Below are 20,006 nucleotides of genomic sequence, written 5' to 3'. Positions count from 1 at the left end.
AACAGCTGATGCAAAAAAATTAATACAATTTTTATAAATATAAACATTAAAATGATCTATTTAGGGCCAATCTTTAGGTGAAAGATTAGCGATTAAATTAAAATTAATCCTCGAAAGATGTTTTTGAGTACTCAATTAGTTAATTTTGTTTGCAAGTTTAAGCGCCCAATGGAGGTGGTTTAATCTTATGCATGAAATGCAAAAATAAACAGCTGATGCAAAAAAATTAATAAAATTTTTATAAATATAAACATTAAAATGTTCTATTTATTGATTAGTATAAATTATGGACACTTCAAAATACATTTTTTGTTTTTAATTTAAGTTTTCATTAATTTTCATATTAAATTTACAATTGCCTTCTTCTTTTTTATATTGTTTTGATAACAAACAGTGAAGTTTTCTGTTGTTTTGTATGGCAACACTGCGAAATTTAATCTTGTACATACTAGGGTTCTATAGTTGAAACGAAAAGTCGACTTTTCGACTTTTTGCATTTAGTTAAAAGTCGACTTTTCGACCTTTCGACTTTTTCCATTTTATGAAAAGTCGATTTTTCGACTTTTCGACCTTTTTTCATTTATTTAAAAGTCGACTTTTAGACTTTTCGACTTTTAGTATTTTATAAATGGTCGACTTTTCGACTTTTTCCGACTTTTCGACTTTTTCCGACATTTTTCGACTTTTCGACTTTTTCCGACTTTTTTCGACTTTTCGACTTTTTTCGACTTTTTTCGACTTTTCGACCTTTTTCGACTTTTTCCGACTTTTTTCAACTTTTCGACTTTTTCCGACTTTTCGATTTTTTACGACTTTTTGACTATTTTCGACTTATTTCGACTTTTTTTCGACTTTTTTCGACTATTTTTTACTTTTTTCGAGTTTTTCCGACTATATTAGAGTTTTTGACCTCTATTCCACTTTTTTAAAATTTTCGACTATTTTCGACTTTTCGATTTTTTTCGACTTTTCGACTTTTTCCGACTTTTCGACTTTTTCCGACTTTTTTCGACTTTTATTTACAAAGTCGACTTTTCGACTTTTTTCATAGACGATAGTCGAGTTATCGACTTTTTTGGAACAAAATAGTCGACTTCGACTTTTCGACTTTTTTCGACAAAAAGTCGATTGTTCGATTATTCGAAAGTCGATTTATAGAACCCTAGTACATACTCAAAAACATCAAAGGGGATTAACATAAGATTAAATTTATTTTTAGATTAACTAATCTGATTATTAATTGGCATTTGATTACCATCTCAAAAACCCGCTCTTATTGATTAGTATAAATTATGGATACTTCAAATACATTTTTTTGTTTTTAATTTAAGTTTTCAGTAATTTTCATATTAAAATTACAATTGTCTTCTTTTTTTTATATAAAATATGCATTGTTTTGATAAAAAACAGTGACGATTTCTGTTGTTTTGCATGGCAACACTGCGAAGTTTAATCTTGTACTCAAAAACATCAAAGTAGGGTTCTATAAATCGACTTTCGAATAATCGAACAATCGACTTTTTGTCGAAAAAAGTCGAAGTCGACTATTTTGTCGAAGAAAGTCGAAAAAAGTCGAAAAGTCGGAAAAAGTCGAAAACTCCAAAATTGTAGAAAAAAGTCAAAAATAGTCGATAATTTTAAAAAAGTGGAAAAAAAGTCAAAAACTCTAAAATAGTCGGAAAACCCCGAAAAAAGTAAAAAAAAATATAGTCGAAAAAAGTCGAAAAGTCGACTATTTATAAAATACTTATAGTCGAAAAGTCTAAAAGTCGACTTTTAATTAAATGAAAAAAGTCGAAAAATCGACTTTTCATAATATGTAAAACTAAAATGAAAAAAGTCGACTTTTCGTTTCAACTATAGAACCCTACTTCAAAGGGGATTAACATAAGATTATATTTATTTTTAGATTAACTAATCTGATTATTAATTGGCATTTGATTACCATCTCAAAAACCCGCTCTAAAAATGTTTTCTTAATCACAGTGATATGAAAAACTGGAACGTGTAACTGCATTTTTACAGCCGATTTTAAGCTGCCGCCAAAATTGTTAATACCAGTCGTCAACGCCGTTAATATTTTGTCCGCGCAGGTATCTGCTACTCGCTATATTTTCCCCTCCACTAAAAATTTACCTTTTTAAAAACTTTGGCACGAAATTTGATTTATTTTACTTTTTAAAATTGAAGTGATTAGATCAGAAGAAAATATCTTAAAAATTTGCTCGTGCTAAATTAAAACAACAACATCAAGTATACCGTTTAAAATTAACAGTTTTAACGGAAGACAAAAAAAACTCTTAGTAAATATCAAAAATAAAAGCGTATTTGTTTTTGTTAATTTAAAACGTGATATATTTTTTTAAATATTTTCTAATGTTCTTTGTTTAATAATGTGTTTAATATTTTTGTCATTTTTGTTAGCTTTGTGTGCTTTTTTGCATTGTAAACTAATAATAAACAATTTCTCCAAAAATATTCTTTGAAGTTTGCCGCGAACTAAACAAATCTTATAAAGTTAGGTTAGGTTCTGTTGCTGGCCCTTTGTTTGATTTCTTTAGAAATGTTTTTCGCAATAGCTGGAAACATGCATAATTATTTGAAGACCGTGGCTTGTGGCAATTATGTTTTATTTTCTAAAATTTATTTTTAATCATATTGCACAATCCCCGGCCTGTAAATAAAATTGGCATTCAACAATTATAATCGACAATGATGAAATGATAAATTTCTTGGTAAACTCAAAATATATCCTGGAAATGGACACAGATATGTAAGTAATATTAACTTAAAAAGTTTGGTATCCAAACATTTTTGTTCATTATTTCAGCATTTTGATATCTTTCGTTTATTTCAGGTTATAAATCTTTTATTAAAATCTGGTAAATATTCCCACGATATCTTGTTGCTACCGCGTTTTCTTTTCTATTAGAAGATGGGGTTGAAAAAGGATAATTTATGTAAAGTTTTTCTTTTAAGAAAAAACTTGATTTTTATTCATTGTGCAAATAATGAAATGCCTTTGCACAATTGTTCTTTAATTTAACCCTTATTTTGAAAGGTAAAGTTCCTTTTTTAGAATAACTTAGGGAAAACTAAAGGATCAGCCTAACAGCTGTCATATACTTGAAATTGCTGTTAGCTATGTAGATTTGAAATTATCATTAGAATAGACCTTTCAAGCGTTGGTATGGTAATTGTTTATAGTAGAAAATGTCTTAAAATTTAGCATGTAGTTCGTTCAATGTTCTGATCAATGCCATAGTATCTATGGTATGGTAAATACCTTCTGAATTGTTAAATTTTGTTTGAATTCTATGTTACAAATGTAATTAAATGTATGTAACTATTACCATAGAATTTTAAATTCCTTCATTCCACATAAATATCGATGGACAATATTTAAGATTTTGATGGCAAAATAGGTATTTAGCGAATAATCGCACTTCCGTGATATAAATTTTATAGAAAAACATTAGCGAATTAATTTATATCATTTGATATTCCTACGTCCTAAAAACGAAAAATAAATTTTTTTACTAACTTGCAGAACATTTTATATCACGGATGAGTGATTGTTTGCTGAATATTTTGATAACAAAATCTAATTTTCACGAAAACTATGTTCTTTGCTAAAATTATGGGAGTAAATGATCCACAACATGGTCCTATGTAATCCAGGCTATGGATGATGTTGTTTTCAAAAACAATTAATATTGTCCATGGCTGCAGTACATAGGACTACTTAACGGATCATGTACTTCGATATTGTTTTTAGAGAAGTAATTTTGGGATTTCCTTAATTGATCATGTACACCGCACGGACTTTTAAAGAGCACTTTTAAAAGGCGATATGTATATAGAAAGAACTCCAGTTAACTATGTGATGTCCTAAGCCAGGACCACGTAATTCACGTATGCATTTCATCAGAGTAAAAACTACTACCTTGATTAAATTATGGGAGTACATAGCACTACTTAATGGATCATGTACTAGAATAATGTTTACAGGATTACCTAAAGGGATCATGTATTACATTGAATAACATAAAGCTTACAGTAAGTATAACATCGAGATGGAGGATTAATTTGGAGCCCATGTAAGTAGTACCAGGAACATTATACTTTATTAATAGCGTTATTTATTAATTTACCATGATTTTTAACAAGAAGGTTCATGATTGCATTGTTCAGAAAAAGGTATGGTAAACAAAATCAAAAATACGGCACATAATTATTGTACATTAGGGTGGCCCCAAAAAGTTATGGCGATATATATACACTGGTGGCCAAAATTAAAGCAACTGGTATTATATTTACATATGTGGAATGGTGCAAAAAGTTTTCCACGCTGGAGAAATTTTATATGTAAATGAGTATTGTTATATGTAAGTGTCTATTAGTTCTCTGTATCCTTCAGTAAACTGACCTGGAGATAGTGCTGCTTATTGAAGAATACAAGCATGTGAAGCTTTTATTCGGGGTGATTTTTTTTGCGGTTTTCCTGTTAGATAATCAGCATATTCTCATTGAAATTAAGTTATTAATCAGTTCTTTATTAAAATATCTGTACATTTTTAGTAAATAGGTTCAATACCAGAACAGAAAAAGTCGTTCCCTACCATGAATGAGGCTCTTCTATACCGTACAATAGCTCTGCAATACTAAGGATTAGTCTTCCCACAGAATATTACGTTGAGTCCGAACTTAATATCAAAGAAAAACTTCTCGTTAAAATACCAATTTATACCTGTCATAATCCTTAGCCTTGCAGAGCTGATGTGTGACATGGAGTATCCTCATTAATGGTAGGATACGACTTTTCCTACTATGATATTGAACCTATTTACCAAATAACTGAGACATTTTCCGAATAAAACATATAATCTTATTTTTAGAAGCAGTAAAAATCCGATATTTGGATGTCAAAAAAATAAAACACATTCTTTAATGACACGCTTATGTAAATTTCACTACTCTTTCACCAAATCTTGATGTACTTCAAATATGTTATTTGTAATGACTTTTCCACATCTCTTTCCCCACTTTTATCTCGGGTTTCATTTGTGAGGAAATATTTGGTTTATAAAAGTGAAAAATATGTAATCGCATTTTAAGATGTGATTAAGATGTAGTTTGTAAGTATGACATCAATTATTTTTTGCTGGGATGCTTGTATTCTTCAAAAGACAGCCCAATTTTATGACCTAAATACCATTTGAGTACCATTGGATCATTGTAGATGAGTTTACTGAAGAAGACAGAGAAACTAATAGGCACAATATCCTTGATAAGATATTGGATGCAAGGAACAGCATCTCACATTATCAAACAAATAAAGCGTATAATGTCTGTAATGATTCCAAGATGTGCTCTTATAAAAAATTACGGATATGCTATGAATTTTTTTATTAAAAATCAATTTTAAAAGTATGTATGTATTAAGAAGTTGCTTTAGTTTAGTTTTGACCAATTTATATTGAGTATGAATTCCTTTTTGTGTCCTTAAATCATGTATGTACTTTTGTACTTTTTTATAGTTAACAAATTATATTACAGTAGGACCTTGATTCGATTATCCGGCAACATCAATTATCCGGGATGGAAAAAGAACATTTTTTGCATCGATTTTTTTTTATTTTGGATTTAATCGTGATTGTCTCTATTATCCGTTATTATAGGCAAAATTCTATTATCTTTTATCAACCAAGCACAATTAGAACAAAACGAAAAGGGGAATTCCGTTTTCAAAATTGAAAAAGAAGAGACAAACAACATTACGTGATTATTTTTAGAAAATACATAACATGAAATCCGGGATAATTGATTATACAGATTGCTTCCGGTCCCGACCAACACGGAAAATCCAAGTCCTATATTCTTAAAACAAAAAACAGTTAAAAAATTTCTTTAGCAAAACCATTCCACGCAACAAAAGCTGAATTAAAAATATGGGTGAGAGAATCCCATAAGGCCTCTTGGAATAGTGAAACGGTGGGTAGAACCACAAAGATCCTATGGGGTGACCCTGATGAGAACAAGAAGATAAATCTCCTCAAAAGTATAAGCAATTATGGAGTTAGTATGATGGTACGTATTCTGAGTGGACACACAGGATTACGAGCACATCTATACAAAATTGGCCGTGCGGATTCAGATGAATGTAGAGTATATGGAGAGGACAGTGAAACTCGGTATCTTGGAAGTGATGTTATTCCGGAAATAATATTCCTGACTAACACTGATTGGAAAATTCTTAGGAATAACGTACAGGAAGCTGAATTTCTGAACACTGAAAAATAAGACACCCAGTAAACAAAAAAATTTTTTTCATGAAAAGGAGCGCACAACAGGCCCGATAGTGGCCTAGGTGTATTTCTTCGGATTTGATGTACTATACATCCTCCTATCAACCTAACCTAACCCAATTTCGAATTAAAAAAAAAAAACATGTATAACATGAATAACTACACCTGCAAAATAAATGAAGTAATATAAACAAATATTGAAAATTAAGTTTTTTATTTTATAATTCTAAGGCGTTAAATGGGCCAGGAATTTGCAATGTACATCAAATGAAAGCCAATTTTATCTTATATTTGATTTTTTAGTTTATATGTTGTGTCCCTATAAGTAAATAATGTACCTATAAAGAACATCTTAAAAAAACTAAATAAAAATCACACTTGCTTGAGTTGGCGCTCAATGGTTTAATGGAATAGCTTTTTAATACATCGCTACAAAGTTTTGATTATATAATACAATACAAAACAATTGTAACGTCTGGTAAAAATATTGTGGAAATCGCACCGTATAGAGTCGGTAGCGGTGGAAGTACACAACACGCGTTGAGGGGCAACTCGTTTTACGCTTTTCAAACTTTTCACGCTTTACAAGCTCCAAGTTACACACATACCTGCAAGTGAATAGGGTTGTTTTGGCTTACATCCGTTTTTGGCCTTTAAGCGGAATGAACTATAAGCAAAAAGTACTGTTTTTCATTTTAGTTTATTTTTATTCTACACAAAACAAAATACATCCCTGATCAGCTGCCGACGCTCCAAAAGTAGGAAGTTGCTGAACTTTTCGCGCAGACGCGTTACAAACTACAGTCACAAAGACCCTGTGCTACGGTGTGTAACTTGTTAAATAAAAAAAATACTACATCAAATTTTTTCCGCTGTATTTTCCTATAAAAATAACGATTTTTGAAAATGATCACAGATTTCACTTAAATTAGCATCCCAGTTTTTCAACCCCTAAAAAAAATATTTGAAAAATAATTTCCAGGGTGTTCTAAATACAAGGTGACATCATTAGCCCAGTTTATCATTGTTTACAATTTTTTATATGAACATATATAGACTTGTATACATACAGGCTTGAAACGTACGATTGTCAATTACATATAAAAAAATTGACAATCGTGCGTTTGCTCTCAAGTGCTGGTACCATGGTGCAACTAATAAGATGAAGTCATTTCAACAGCTGATTGTTTTTATGGATGTTTAGCCCGATGCTGTGAAACTCCATATAAACAAAATTTATTTATTTATTTATTCACAATACAAATTCTCTCTCAAAACCGACAAAAACAATAGTGTTTAATACATAGAAAAACATTTTTCTAAAATAACATTTTTTATACATACCAATTATGCAATAATTTAAATAAAATGATATTTGTTTACGAGATGCTTGTTATTTTTAGATTTATTTTTTACATAAATAATTCAAAATACTATCGAAGTTTTTCTCCGTTTAACGGAAATTTTTATATATAAATATGTAAAAAATAACAAACATTGACAGCTACGTAAGCCATACGAATTAAGAAAAAATTATCAGCTGATTGAATAACACCACCTTATGTGAATTCGCCTTTTAGGTAATGTTATGAAATAATTTACGATATATGTACAAAAAATATGTATGTTAAAAGGTAGGACAGGAACAAAAATATCAACAAATAATAAACATATATTTGCTAATAAACTTCCAATATATTTAAACTAACGTATGTATTTTAAAAACTAGCTAAAAGTATACACTGTTAAAACGCTTAAAAACCAGCAAGTTTGACATCACTCTTCTTAAAAATTTCTCTTGTTTTGTGCTAAAAATTTCTCTTAAATTTGAAGTAAATAAACAATTCGTTAGTATTTTTAGTATCAACAAAACATTAGATTGCAGCGGGTGCACAAAGTAAAATAGAAGAAGAAGTAAAGAAAATCAGCAAAACAACAGACTGACAATAATTGCATTTACATATTTATTATATATACATGTTTATTATGTATGTATATATAGAAATAAACACAAAGCGACTGTTCCACCACTAGACAATGGTGACCACAAAAGGTGCGTATTAATTTTTATCGTTAACTAATAAATTATTATTGTGAAATTTTTTATAAATTTGTAGAAATTTCCTTGCAAGAAGGACCTCGACTACTGGATTTAAATGACGATTGTTTGGAATTGATACTAAAACGTCTGAATATAGTGGAACAATTTCAGATTTCCAAACTACACACTAGATTTAAAAATATAATTTTAGCACTATGGAGAAGCAAACTAAATCATGTTATAATATATCCGGAAATACTTAAAGATATCAGTGATCAGACATTTATCGATTTTATGTTGGAAGTGTCGGGGTTTATGAACAGTCTTTTTATGAGGTATTGCGATATACGACTCTTGCGCTTATTAAGTGATCAAATATTTCCCCAGACACAGTGCTTCAACTGGATGGGTGTGCCTGCAAATTCAGGACGAGATGAAGAGAATTTAGAGGATACGGGACAAGAACTACAGTTCATAGACGAAGATGTCAATATGTTGGTTCGCATCTTTCCCCATTTAAAGGTACTTAAATTAAGGGCCAGTCAAATAACTGGTAAACATTTGTCACAATTACGTTCCCTCCGCCAGTTGTCACTGGATGAATGTCAATTTTTAGATTCCGACAACTTTAGAGACGTTTTCCAAGAATTGAAGCTACGTAAATTTGACATAATGGAAGATTGTGATGAGATCAATTGCTGTGATTTAGTAGAGTTGAAAAAATGTCCCACTTTAGAGCACATTAAAATAGCCGACTACCATCTATGTTTCGACACTGATATAGTCAACGATATACTGCGTATGCCCAAACTGAAAAAACTTTCGATATTGTCTAAAAATTTTGTTTTTGATATTTTGGAGAGAATCTCCAGATCGAGATTGAAACAAATTGAAGCATTTAAGTTCAATGGTGTACTACATAACTTTGATAGATTTTTTCAAGAATTGACTCACATGAGGGAGTTAAAAAAGTTATCGTTCTATGAGTGCCGTGGTTATGATATAGAAGGTATACGTGACCACATGTTAAGCCAAATAAGTAAACAGTTGCCGAATTTAGAGGAGATCCATTTGTGCTCTTGTGACTTGGAGAGCGAGAATGGCGTATTATGCTTTGTGCAAAATTGTCGTCAATTAAGAATAATTAATTTGACAAGTACTCATAAGTGTTTCAATGTCTCCACGATTTGGCGATGTATGGATCTAATGAAGAAACAGAAGTGGCGAACAACCGCCTTGGAAATATGGTTAAAGGATACCGATGTGAATAAAAATATATTGGAGGCAAGTAAATATCAATATGAAGAATTTTTAATAATTTCTATAATTTAAGCTACAGTTTTAAAGAAAAGAAGTTTTGAATATAGTTTTTTGATATACCTATGAAAATTTTAAAATTATTTAAAAATCGTTCTAGTTAAAAATTGGAAATGTAATAATTTGGAAAATAATATAGAAATTTTTTTGCAAAAAAATTGTTATTAACAAAATAAAATAAAATTATTATATATTTTTTATCATTACAGGATCCACGTTATATGTATAACAATCGGTTTTTGAAATTGGATTTTAAATCATTCGTAGTGGATTCCAATCCACCTGGCGTATTAAAATTTACTTTTACCACATAGGATTTTATTTAAATTTATTTATTACGTAAATATTTGCTTAAATAAATACACATAGATTTAATTTATTAAAAAAAATCTCTTAAAACTTATGCTGAAAGTTTATTATATTCCTTAAAACCGAAAGGCCTAATATTATATTAAAAAATTTAATTCTTATTACCATTCAAACCATGGTATATTTTAAATCATGATTCAAACGGCACTTACGATAACTCAGATTTTAAGTCAATAAATAATAAGGAACTCAACTTTTTTAACAAAAGTAGTGCTTGAAAGACGATTTTCAATAAACGCAAATTTAGAAAAAATTAAAAAAGTTATATTTTTTTATTTAAAGAATGGTTTTGATTAAAGAAGTGTAATTCCACATTAAAATTTGTAAGTTTGTACATCCGAACAAAATTTTTCGATAACTTCGATCTAAATCGTTTCTGTTATGCTTCTGTATATTTGATCTGTATAACAACAAAAAACCTATTCAAAGTTTTTACAAAAATATTTAGGGCCAATCTTTAGGTGAAGGATTAGCGATTAAATTAAAATTAATCCTCGAAAGATGTTTTTGAGTACTCAATTAGTTAATTTTGTTTGCAAGTTTAAGCGCCCAATGGAGGTGGTTTAATCTTAAGCACGAAATGCAAAAGTGTAAACAGCTGATGCAAAAAAATTAATAAAATTTTTATAAATATAAACATTAAAATGTTCTATTTATTGATTAGTATAAATTATGGACACTTCAAAATACATTTTTTTGTTTTTAATTTAAGTTTTCATTAATTTTCATATTAAATTTACAATTGTCTTCTTCTTTTTTATAAAATATGCATTGTTTTGATAACAAACAGTGAAGTTTTCTGTTGTTTTGTATGGCAACACTGCGAAGTTTAATCTTGTACTCAAAAACATCAAAGGGGATTAACATAATTTAAATTTATTTTTAGATTAACTAATCTGATTATTAATTGGCATTTGATTACCATCTCAAAAACCCGCTCTTAAAGTTTTTATTCGAAATATTTTTTGAAACTGAACGGACTAACTGCCGGTCTACACTAGGAAACTTTTTTTGGGAAACTTTTGATTTTGCGTGAGAGAGAAAGAATATCATTCATCTCTCTCGCGGTACGGAGTTTCCCGTACTCGGTTTTGCTTTGTTATTCTTCTCATACGTACAACAATAAATCAATGCAATTAATACATAGTTTCTGAAACAAATGTTTCTATGTGTGGACATTAAGGAAACTTCAAAAGAGTATTAAGAAAAAGTTTCTCAACAAAAGTTTTCTAGTGTGGACCAGGTCTAATATGTAGTTAAAGCCAAAGTATATTAATCAAAGTATATTAATCAAAGTATATTAATAAAGTAGCGACATCTCTTGTTGTACAACAACATCTACAACAACCACATGTATTTTGTTTTTGGAATAATTTAAGATTGTGTCAAAATAAAATTTCCTTGAAAAACAATGTGAACAAAACATAAATAAAAAATATTACTTTTAAGTTAAAGATATTAACGATTTAATTATATTATTATATATTATACAATTTATTACACTTTTAAACTACTTTAAAACCACTTTTAATTCACTTTTTCAACTTTTCACAAATTTTAACAAATAGCAAAACACAATTTAAAAATGGCGACGTAAACAATGTTAACAATTTTCAAAACAAACTTTGACAATTTGCTTCATTTATCTAGTTTAAAAAAAATAGTCAGCTGTTCAAGTGATGCTACTTTATTAATTTACTTTGGTTAAAGCCATGATTTAAAATACCCTACAAGAAATGAATGACCGAAACTAACACATACAAAATTATTTTACTAACACACTTGCAGATTTTTTTAGAGAATTCTATAAAAAAAAATATAATTCCATCAACAATGACAGCCAAATGACCGACACTGTACCAAACGTGTGGTATATAGGGTTCTATAAATCGACTTTCGAATAATCGAACAATCGACTTTTTGTCGAAAAAAGTCGAAAAGTCGAAGTCGACTATTTTGTTCCAAAAAAGTCGATAACTCGACTATCGTCTATGAAAAAAGTCGAAAAGTCGACTTTGTAAATAAAAGTCGAAAAAAGTCGAAAAGTCGGAAAGTCGAAAAAAGTCGAAAAAAGTCGAAAAGTCGAAAAAAGTCGAAAAGTCGAAAAAAGTCGATAAGTCGAAAAAAGTCGAAAAAAGTCGAAAAGTCGGAAAAAGTCGAAAAGTCGGAAAAAGTCGAAAATAGTCGAAAATTTAAAAAAAATGGAAAAGAGGTCAAAAACTCTAAAATAATCGGAAAAACTCGAAAAAAGTAAAAAAAATAGTCGAAAAAAAGTCGAAATAAGTCGAAAATAGTCAAAAAGTCGTAAAAAATCGAAAAGTCGAAACGTCGGAAAAAGTCGAAAAGTCGAAAAAAGTCGGAAAAAGTCGGAAAAAGTCGAAAAAAGTCGAAAAGTCGAAAAGTCGAAATAAGTCGAAAAGTCGAAAAAAGTCGAAAAAAGTCAAAAAAAAGTCGGAAAAAGTCGAAAAAAGTCGAAAAAAGTCGAAAAAAGTCGGAAAAAGTCGAGAAGTCGGAAAAAGTCGAAAAGTCGGAAAAAGTCGAAAGGTCGAAAAGTCGACCATTTATAAAATACTAAAAGTCGAAAAGTCTAAAAGTCGACTTTTAAATAAATGAAAAAGGTCGAAAAGTCGAAAAATCGACTTTTCATAAAATGGAAAAAGTCGAAAGGTCGAAAAGTCGACTTTTAACTAAATGCAAAAAGTCGAAAAGTCGACTTTTCGTTTCAACTATAGAACCCTAGTGGTATAAGGTTGCATTTGCATACGCAAGAGTGAAACAACTACATTTTGAATAATATTTTATTAAATTTTATATTACCATCAACAATGACAGTCAAATGACCGATCAAATGACTGTCACTGTGTTTCAGAGTTGTATTGTTCGTCGTTATAAATTCATTATTTCTGCGAAAGCCAAAGATCAAGAAGCGAAAAATTACAAAAATTTACAAAGTCTATAAATTATTAAAAATAAAGAGAATTATTATAAACTGAATTTAAAAAAAGTGCAGGAAGTGGAGTTGAAGATAAACACTTTGGAGTTTAATCAATCTATGGTAACATGAATACTTACTTTTGATTTTTATATTTCGATATTTATATGTATTTCTTTGCAGACTTACTTATTTCCACAAATTAAAAAGAGCATCAGAGGATTTAAGATTCTGCGAGGTATGTAAAATGGTGAAATGATTGTTAATTTATGTATATGCTTACTATATTAATAAAATTAAAAAAATTTATATCTTAAAATATTAATAAATTGTGTTTTATTATAAATTGATATAGCCGTCAGTTTTGACGGATATATTCATCAAGTATGATTAGTCAACAATGACCGATTAATACATCATTTTTTATTTGTTAACTGTGATGGATATATCCATCAAGCATGATCAGTCAATCGTGACTAATATTTATATCATCCTTGATTACTAAACATCAAAAGAGTGAGCAGCTCAAATATATGTGTTACAGTCGATATAATTCATAAGTGCGAGGGTGATGCAAGATCACATGGACACGAAAGTTTCCATCAAGTTTTTCATATTGCCCTTAAGAACTTGATAGAAACTTTGTTCTACGCAATGATCGATATTTCCTTCAGTAGTGTCAGTCAAATGACCGGTCAAATGACTGTCACTGTTCTTGTAGGGATATAGATTAGTTACTATTAATATGGTAGCTTTATTTTAAACATAAACTTCACATCTCCTTTATTGTCAGATGGTTAATCATGTTGACATAAGGAAAAATTGGGACTACCCTGTTTAAAGCATTTCGCATTTTAATTCGAATCGACATTTTCTCCCTTTTGGCAGCTATGGTATTCTGAATTTCGATTCGACGCTCCGCACTAAAGTAAAAAATGACAGAAACATTATTACGTTCGTAATGCAGAATACAAATGGAATTGCTTCTTCTTTTTTACTTTTTTGTTGAAATACCTTTTTCGATTGCATAATAACGAATTCGAAAAAGCTATCAAAATACCGAATTTTTTAAATTTTGAAAAGTATTCGACCCTCTTGTCAAATATTAAAGTCGACTTTAGAAAATTTCAATTATTTTGGTACATATATAATAATAACGAAATGCGGAAACGTTATCGAAATAAAGAATTTTTAAAATTTTGAAAAGTATTCGACCCTCTTATTTTTTAATAAGTCAAATATACAACCTCTGTTAAAGTCGTCTTTATAAAATTTCAATTATTTTGTTATATGTATACTAAAAATATATTTGTGTAGATTAGATACATTTTTAAACGTCAAATTGTTATGATAAAAATTTAAGCAGGTACAGACAGCATTTGTTATCGTTATAGCATCATTATGACAAAGTTGTCAGAACAATTGTTAGACAACATTGTCTTGATACATAATAAACGTCATTTTACTATAAAATTTGTACAAAATTTTGTTTTTTTGTCTAATTAAAATTGATTTTTACATAAGTTTTTAGTAAAATTCGTGTTTATTTACAAAATTTGCACTTTTAATAGTTTTTATAAAATATAGCAATATTTCAGTAAAATTATCTGTGAGTTGTTGTAATAAAATCAGCATCTTGTTTCCGCTATAAACACAAACAGAAAATTGACAATTGTTCTGCCGACGTTTAAGTGATTTTCGGAGTAGGACCTAATTTGGAAACTATGGTCTTATAGACCGAACCAGAAAAATTTCGTATAAAGTTTTTATATATATGCAACACATATTCGAGTCGATATCACCATTAATTCATGAGTTAAATACAATTAAGTGATTTTTGGAAGTGGACTATATATGGGATTTATGACTGGCCATACTTTTTAAATATGTCTTCTTTAAACTTTTTAAAATAATTCATCTATTTTATACATCTATTTTATTTTATAATATTTTATTAATAAATTAAACATAACACCGATTTATAACGACATTTATTTTATCAATATTTTTTCACGTGTAGAAAATACAACCCTGCATGCGCAATTAGTATCAAATACTTGCCATTCAAATAACCGGTAACTGATAACACTAAAATGACGCGCTACCCAATAAGTTCTTGAAAAACAATAAAGTGGTGAAAATATTTTTTTGTATTTTTTTAAACTGTGAGTTTTAATGTGAAAATATGCAAGATTATTAAATACTAAGACAACTTTCAAATAATAGATTCTTAATTGAAGTAAACAAATAACAAAAATGTCACGGGCCAGCACCAGTTTAGATTTAAGCGAGTTTTTCAGCAATGATGATAGTGATGGTCATCGTTTGGCGGAATATCTTCAAAAGCGAAGAGGAGGTGTACAAAGACAAAATTTTCTTTTTATGAACTGTGAAACACAACGCTTAAGTCTCAATGTACAGTTGGAAAAGTTGCCGCATTCGCAGCAGGAAACAGCTTGTGAAAACAATGGAAATCAAAAGAAAAATGTAGAGGAATGCGTTAATAATGGGGATGCAAATGCATCAATAGAAAAAGAAATGGCAACACTGCATGGTGAAGAAGAAGTACCATCAGAATCATTATCTGCTTGTTCCAATAAGGCAGTTACCGATAAAGACCCAAAAGATTCCAACATAGGGGAGTTACCTAGCAAAAATGTTTTTCCAATTTCACCCAGGAGACCACTAAGCCCGAGTCGACCCCAAAGTCCTATAATTCCATTGAGCCCTTCTCGACCCCAAAGCCCTATTAATCCATTGAGTCCCTCTCGACCTCTAAGTCCTCGTTTGTCATCAATACGCAAAAGTGGTGGCGTTTCTCCAGGCGACAGACTTCGACGTTACAGTTTGAAGCGTCTATCCAAGATGTGCGTTGGCCGACGCACCTTACTGCAAGAATTTGAAAGTACAGTTTCGGAGACAAATTTCGAACCGCCTGTATGTAGCACTCCCCTCTCGCAACCACAACAAGACAAAACACTCGTTTCCTCTCCCACTTCTAGCAACTCGCCTGGGACAGAAAACTTGGAACCCAATGCAACAGAAAACAACAGTCCTGCTACCAATGATACATGTTGTGGTCATACTGATACCTTAATTCGAACTTTGCAACGTAAAGATGAAGAATTAAAAAATTATATGGAAAGTATCTTGGAGAATACCTTGAAGAAGATACAAACTCAAGAGAAGGAAAATAATAAAAACTCAATGACAGAAACTAATGCTACCAATTCTCCCTTGAAACGTACCTACACCATGGAAAGGGGAAACTCTCCAGGACAAGTAATATTAACACCAGACCGAGACACAGCAGCACAAAGTCCACCTCCTGGTAGATTGTTAAGATCTCGAACACAACCTTCTCCCAGCAAAATATTGAAGACACCAGAACGAAGCAAAAATCGTTCCATGATTTCAATAAGAGTTAAAAGCCCACATAATGTCATATCACCACGGCACCTAAATAAATCCATATCTCATATGGAGCAGAGCAGGACCAACCAATCAAACAACACCTCACAAAGAGCTGCTAAAATGCTGGAAGTAAGTCGTTCTCATAGTCAACAACAACATCAGAATGTAACGCCAAATTTAAAAAGGCCAGACCATGAGGTACCAAACACTCCTCCCAGAAATAATGTGTCAATTGTATTTCCTACACAAGATGTTGAAATACCTGAAACTCAAGAGGTACCATTTACAAAGGAAAATTCCATAGCTATACAGTCCGCTAATCAGGAAATTCCTCTGGTAGTTATACCAATAAATCAAACATTTAACCGTACATATGGCGAAGACATTCCCAAAAACAATTATACAATTATAACAGCCAAAACCAAACAGTCTAAGACTCCATCACCTGTACCGTTAGAAGAAATAACTCCGCAGCAAACAGCTAATGTCAACAACGAAGACCAATGCAACCAGCTAAATGAAGATAATCTAAAATTAACCGATATTTTAACCGAAGATGAAGATGAGACTCCAAAAGCTGCAGTATCACGTACCATAGAAAATAATAGCCAGGCACCTTTAAATTTAGCACCTAGTGCAACTAATATACGAACGAAACGTTTGCGCAAACGCTCCTTTTCTCGACGAAAATTACAAATGGACAATAGTCAGTTACTAAGTACTGAAACGGAGACGGAACCTCCTCCGCCAGCTCACACCAGTAAACGTATGGTTAAAAGGAAATACATACCTCTTAACAGGGCGCCAGGTACACCATTAAATGGTGAAAGATTTGCTCAAGAATTAGCTCGAATGAGCAACTACGAGATACTTGATTTGCGTAAACGCAATTCTATGGGTCGTGTCTTTGCCATATCGGGGCGCAAGTCCGTGCGGTCCCACGAAGAAGCGGCTAAAAAGCAAACTCAATTGGACAATCAAATTGAAATGGAACTGCTTAGGCGTAACCTTGACGAAGCAGCTGAGCAAGAGGTTGCACAAAACGAAACGGAAAATATGGAAGAAGTAGGCGAATATCCACCAGCACCTGATGAGTTCCGAGACTCTATGGCTAAGCAACAGCAGGTACAAGGTGAAAACTTAGAATCATCTCTAGTTGATGAAAGATCCACAGATCGTATTTCGTTCAAAAACAGAAACAGTTTGAAGCAACAAAAACAGCGTAAATCAAAAGCCAAGGAGAAGCAATTGCCAGACGTATTAAAACAATATTTAGAGGTATCAAAATTGTTGTCTGAAAAGAAAAACCGTAAAAACAGCATAAATAAATCAAAACGTTCCCTTTATACTCAGGGCCACTCCGACTCCGAAGAAACTAATAGTTCCCCAGAAAAGATGGAGACGACACGTTCTAGCTCTAGAAATAATAAACAAAGTATACCGTATGTACCATCGCCTCCTAAATCAGATGGCGATCAAATTACAACTCTGAAAGTTGTATCGCCACCACCTCCCTTAAGTATTAGCACCAGGAAATCTGTAACCAGACTAAACAAACAAAACACCAGAAATGAAGTAGAAGAAAATTCTTCAGATACCAATACTACTATAAGTGAAGCTATACCTCCACCACCACCTGGATTTGAAAGTGATTCAGGTGTCAGTTCAAATCATTTTAGTATTCACCCCTCCACCACCACTATATCCAACAACAACAACAACACACTACCAACCGAACAAATTACCAACAACACTACACAACAGATGAATAAGAACAATAGCCATACCGATAATGATGATGATAAAATATTCAAAAAACCTTTGCAACCGGCCCCCAAGGTAAGAGGACGAAAACCGAAAGTAAGTAAAACTTCCTCAAGTGATTTAGTACAAAGTACAAGCGATTCACATGAATCAACTGACAATAGTACTGACACAACAGACGGATCACTTCGTAGATCGAAGCGTGGTCAAGTGCCTTTAAAGCATTCGGTACCACATCTATTTCAAATGCTGTTCCAACAAGCTAATAAACGCATGGAGATTAGGGAAAAAAATAAAGAAAGACAAAAGCAAAAATCACGAGAATTATCTAAAGCGAATCGGGCAAAACATAATAACAACACCATCCAATCAGTATCCAGCCAAAAACTCGCTAAAAAACGAAATCAACTACCAACTGTACCCGAAAATGATCCCTATATTGCTCCACTGGTTGAAGATGTGCATATTTTGACTAAAAAGAAGGCAACAAAAATTAAAGAAACAAAAGTAAAACGTAAGCAGAATAAAAAGAGTAACAAAGATCAAATCCAACCGAATGATCATATTGAGTGCAGTCGTATAGTTATGAACAAACCGCCACCCGTTGATCACCTAAACAATGTATTTGATCAACTTCGAAATACAAGTTCCACACTTAACACATCACCGCCACGGCCACCAGAAGATCCAATGCAACTAGCATCATCATCTTGTGATTTGGTGCAAAAGGTTAAACCGTTAAAAGTTCGTGTGGCCCGTATAAAATCTTCGTCGCAACCAGCGGCCTACGATGCTGTGCATGTTTCTTCCTCCACTACCACCAACAACAACACCGCCGCCTCCTCCTCCTCCAACAACAACAATTCAAACTATGAATTGATTTCATGGTTGAAAAACATATCAGAATCGGACAATTCGGTGGCACGCAATGAGGAGATTTTCAAGGAAATGCGAATTTCAGCCGCCTCCAATCTCTCCTTTACCGAATTGCAAGGTGTCGAGTATGCATTTTACGATACAGACGAGAAGGCCAGTTTGGGCTACTTACGCTTCAAGCCGCGCCAAATCAAGCCGAAAAAGAAGGCCAAACGTTTTCATTTACACTTCGTTACGTTAGTGGGCAATTTTCGTATAACAGCCAACGACAAAGAGAGTCGAGTTGGTGTCGGCGACATGGTGGCCATTGAGAAATCCGTCTACTATGACATCGAGAACATAACTGATGATATTGGCATCCTTATGGTTATAAAAAAATAACAACACTGCTTGCTAACTAACAAACTAATGCTAATGCTGTTAATATGTAACTAAAATCTAAATAAACATGTTATATGATATGCAACTTTGTTTTTACCCTTTATACATAAGTATTTTTTTTATTTTATATTTTCATTTATAAATATTCAATCTAGTAATATGAGTGTTATAATTATTATTTTTTTTAAATAATTTTATAATCGTATACATACAAACATATTAAAAAACTTTGTTTAAAACTTTTCACTTTTTTTGTTTATTAAATAATAGTAAATAATTTAATAAGTAAAACAATAAAAAAAACAACCTGCAAAAAGGATACGGGATATCCCTGGCATGAATAACAATTAATTTCATGATAAAAGTCCTTTTTTCCTTTAGAAAACTCTAAAAGAAGATATTAAGGCTTTTTTAGGATTTTTCTAAACATAATCAATCCCAATATTATTAATTGAATTATTTTTCTATATGTAAACACAATTGCTTGTACGTTTTCTTTTTAAGAGCAGATTTATTGTACTGGGAAATAAAATAAAACATAAAAATGTAAAATTATTGTTTTTCATTAAAAAAAATTTAGTTTTGGAAATTTAGTGTTCTTTGG

At 31.2% G+C, this 20,006-nt stretch overlaps 2 protein-coding genes across 4 annotated transcripts; both read left to right on the top strand.

Moving 5' to 3' along the window:
• The first annotated feature begins 8,099 nt into the window (after positions 1-8,099).
• LOC119602015 lies at positions 8,100-10,055 on the top strand. 2 transcript variants are annotated; one of them, XM_037953336.1, is made up of 4 exons: positions 8,100-8,361; positions 8,426-8,871; positions 8,938-9,633; positions 9,876-10,055. In XM_037953336.1, the coding sequence occupies exons 1-4, from the start codon at positions 8,346-8,348 to the stop codon at positions 9,978-9,980; spliced, it is 1,263 nt and encodes a 420-aa protein (XP_037809264.1). In that variant the 5' UTR covers positions 8,100-8,345; the 3' UTR covers positions 9,981-10,055. The 2 variants fall into 2 exon arrangements, with proteins under 2 accessions (XP_037809264.1, XP_037809263.1); XM_037953335.1 differs by having other exon boundaries at positions 8,426-9,633.
• Positions 10,056-15,014: 4,959 nt separating this feature from the next.
• LOC119602008 (probable WRKY transcription factor protein 1) lies at positions 15,015-19,954 on the top strand. Of its 2 annotated transcripts, XM_037953317.1 has the most exons (3): positions 15,015-15,132; positions 15,194-17,659; positions 17,735-19,954. In XM_037953317.1, the coding sequence occupies exons 2-3, from the start codon at positions 15,224-15,226 to the stop codon at positions 19,400-19,402; spliced, it is 4,104 nt and encodes a 1,367-aa protein (XP_037809245.1). In that variant the 5' UTR covers positions 15,015-15,132; positions 15,194-15,223; the 3' UTR covers positions 19,403-19,954. The 2 variants fall into 2 exon arrangements, with proteins under 2 accessions (XP_037809245.1, XP_037809244.1); XM_037953316.1 differs by having other exon boundaries at positions 15,194-19,954.
• The last annotated feature ends 52 nt before the right edge of the window (positions 19,955-20,006 follow it).

Source organism: Lucilia sericata, unplaced genomic scaffold (assembly GCF_015586225.1).
Source record: "Lucilia sericata isolate MDLA Ls3-8-SP2 unplaced genomic scaffold, ASM1558622v1 Contig000206F_arrow, whole genome shotgun sequence".
Lineage (NCBI taxonomy): Eukaryota > Metazoa > Arthropoda > Insecta > Diptera > Calliphoridae > Lucilia > Lucilia sericata.
The sequence above is the reverse complement of the archived record's forward strand: the minus strand, read 5'-3'. Positions and strand labels throughout refer to the sequence as shown.